Here is a 3,193-nt window from a genome sequence, read left to right as displayed (position 1 = left end):
GGGAATATAAAAAAATTCTAAAAATGAAGATGAAAATGAAGAAGAAAAAAATGAAGATCTTGTAGAAAGGTTCTATAACTATCATAGCCATAGTCTGAAACCAGATTTCAAGAAAAAATATGCCGCTTAAAAAAAGAAAAGGGCTGGATTCAATCCATCATTTAATGCAGCCCAAATCTTAACCCTAAACGTACTAGACCACGGACTCACAGACCCACTGGGACCCCTTCCCACTGGAAAAATTGGCCAGAATATCGTCCCCGGTGGAAAATTATCCTTCAAATTTTGTTCCCACTGAAAAAAAATCAAATAAAGTAATCGTCACTGCAAAATATATGTTATTTTCCCCATCCCCACTGAATTTTCTGACTTGAAAACAAAAGAATAAAATCCCCAGTCATGAAAAAATAGTCAAGTTTCGGTCCGTTATTTTCATCCCCACTGGCTGAAAAAATCCTTCCGGGTCTGTGAAACTAATGATAACTGCTGAAATAATGGGGCTTTTGGGATGAAATTTTCTGTTAATTAGGGGTGGTACAGGAACAGCCCCCCTTAGTTTTGAAGCGCCCCTAAAAGTCTATAATGAATAGGGTTAATGCTTCCCTTGTTCTTGCTTCGGGAAGGTCGAAGATTCCTCTCTAGCTCCTTTGGGCCTTAAAACTCAATGGGTATGACTTTCTACGACTGGGAACATTTTTATACCTATTTTTCGAAGTTTTAAAAGTTTCAAGCGAAGATATCTTCAGAAACAATACTTTTGAGATTTCAGAATGAAAGAAGTAAGGAAACATTTATTTTTGATATTAACTAGTGATGTTAAACATTTTTAACAACTTGAATGAATTCTCGATTTGATCAGCTTATTTTAGAAAATGTAATAATATTTGCATTCGCATATTCAAATTTATACTATGATTTTCTTATGATACGTGTATATTTGCTGACGGCTCATTTAAAGACTTTGAATTTCTAACTTCCTAATTAGAAAAATGAGAATCAAATTTAAAACTGAACTTTTTACACGATGGTTCCCTTTGAAGTAAAGAAGGGAAACGCAACTATGAAGTTTATTCTTTGCATCATATTGACGCTTCTACCATATGTCGATGCTCATAAAAAGCGTATTTTGATATTCGGTGGTAACGGATTTCTAGGAAGTCACTTGGTCAAAGGTTTAGCAGACTCTGGAGAAGATTATGAAATCACATTGGTCAATAGAGGAAATGTCTATTTCAATTCAGACAAAGATGCCACGAGTTACGCTGATAAGATATTGATTTGCGACCGCGATACATTGCTTAGATCTTCATGCCCAGGTTTGCTCGGAAAATCAAAATATGACGTAGTGATTGACTTTAGTTCGTACAAAGATCAGCAAATCGAACAAGTGATTGATATCTTGAAGAACCGAGTTGGAATCTATATTATGATTAGTACGGATGCTGTGTACGAAGTCAGCGAGAAGCATCACTCGGAACGGACGAGAGAGGAAGATTCGAAAAATGAACCTGAGGATTTGAAGAAGAGAGAGGAACTGGTGAAGAATAATAAGTATGGAGCAGCGAAGAAAGGTTGTGAAGAAAGATTAATGGTTCAACGGGAACGACTCGGTTTTCCGTACGTTATCTTGCGGCTGGCTGATGCTATTGGTGAGTATATCGCCGTTTGAGATTAAGAACCTTTCTCACTTGATTTGCTTGGGCAGCTGGTAATACAATACAGATATTACTAAGTTCTATAGTTAAGACTATTTAGAAATGCAGTTACGGTCTCTAATGCGGTGTTGTATTATTTGATATGCTCCGTTATTCGATAATATCGAAAGTCCCCGTCGACAAGAAGCTCTCATAAACGACTATTATTCAACACGCACCCTTTTTATTCGATGAAAATCCAATTCCCTTTGATTATTGAATTAGAGAACGTAAACTATATAATAACTTGTACGATGCATAAAGTACTTGTACCAATAGCGAGCACCTTACCAAAATCCGGGATTTTTCAATGCGTAAAAACGCGGGTGACGTCTAGTATAGGCTATTGCACCAATCTTAATTACATTGAGATCGTTACATATCTGAACTTATCTAACTTCAGGAGAACGAGATACATCGTATCGCTGGTGGAATTATCAGCTCTGGATGAACCTTCACCAACATTTCAACCATAAAGTTGCATTACCTAATGGAGTCAAAGATCACAAATTCAGCATGGTTTACGCTGGAGACGTTGCAAAAGCAATTATGAAAATCATTCACGAGCCTGAAGTTTTCCATGATAAAGTCATTAATTTAGCTTACAAGAAAGACATCACACTGACTAAGATTCTGGACTTCATGCAGAAATATTACAAACTTGACAAAGTTTCTTATGAGCATGAGGATGAGAAAGGATTTTTCCGATACCCAACTGCCGAACGCGGTCCTATAGATGTTACAAATGCAGAGATTCTCCTAGATTGGGAGCCAACTCCTTTTGAAGAAGCTGCAAAAGCGACTTGTGAATTTTTTGACGAGGCTATGGTGAATCCGATATATGCTAAAGAGCGTGAGATCGCTTTAGCAGAATTCATCGAGGAAACACTACCTGAGAGTTTTGATGACGAAGATATGTTTATATATGTGTTAACTAAATTGTATTCATCAGCAGTATTTAATGGTATTGATATAGGACTTGGTGAGATTGACTCAGACAACCTTTTGACAGAAACCAATAATGAAGATGAAGACGAAGATATAAAAGATTTGAAAGAAGAACTGTAATTATTGATGCAAAAGAATTAATATCTTCTACATAAAAGTAATTTGTCTCTCTATAATTCGATGTTCAAGGGACTAAGGATTTTCTTCGAATTAGAAAAATATCTAAATTACAGAAAGGATCTTATACCAATCTCTAGCTGGGGGGAAAAATATTTAAATTCAAATTATCAAAAGATTCGAATAGTAGGTTCGAATTAAAGAAATTTGGCTGCAAACACAGACTGTGTCACAGACCCGCTCTGGAAAATTTGGCAAAAATACCCTAGATTTTCAGCCCCACTGAGAAATTGACTTTGATTTCATCCCCATTCAAAATTCATTGTTTAGAATTTGCACTCCAAAACCATGCCCGCTGGATTTTTTAATCTTGGAACAATAGATTTTTTTTTTCATTGAGATTTCAATCGAAATTCTTATCTCCGCTGTAGGAA

At 36.1% G+C, this 3,193-nt stretch overlaps 1 protein-coding gene across 1 annotated transcript; it reads left to right on the top strand.

Annotated features, from left to right (window-relative positions):
• The first annotated feature begins 1,024 nt into the window (after positions 1-1,024).
• On the top strand, positions 1,025-2,799 carry LOC136818770 (dTDP-D-glucose 4,6-dehydratase-like). Its single transcript, XM_067075009.1, has 2 exons — positions 1,025-1,649; positions 2,098-2,799. Exons 1-2 carry the CDS (start codon positions 1,025-1,027, stop codon positions 2,760-2,762), a joined length of 1,290 nt encoding a protein of 429 aa, XP_066931110.1. The 3' UTR covers positions 2,763-2,799.
• Positions 2,800-3,193: the final 394 nt, after the last annotated feature.

The sequence above is a fragment of the Clytia hemisphaerica genome, unplaced genomic scaffold (assembly GCF_902728285.1).
Source record: "Clytia hemisphaerica strain Z4C2 unplaced genomic scaffold, Clytia hemisphaerica genome assembly, whole genome shotgun sequence".
Taxonomy (NCBI): Eukaryota; Metazoa; Cnidaria; class Hydrozoa; order Leptothecata; family Clytiidae; genus Clytia; species Clytia hemisphaerica.
This window is presented reverse-complemented; position numbering and strand designations above follow the sequence as displayed.

Bases quoted from the DNA above. Each gene is read 5' to 3' on its own strand.
- LOC136818770 (XM_067075009.1), top strand. From the start codon at position 1,025: ATGGTTCCCTTTGAAGTAAAGAAGGGAAACGCAACTATGAAGTTTATT. The intron at 1,650-2,097 runs GTGAGTATATCG...ATCTAACTTCAG, and splicing joins GCGGCTGGCTGATGCTATTG to GAGAACGAGATACATCGTAT.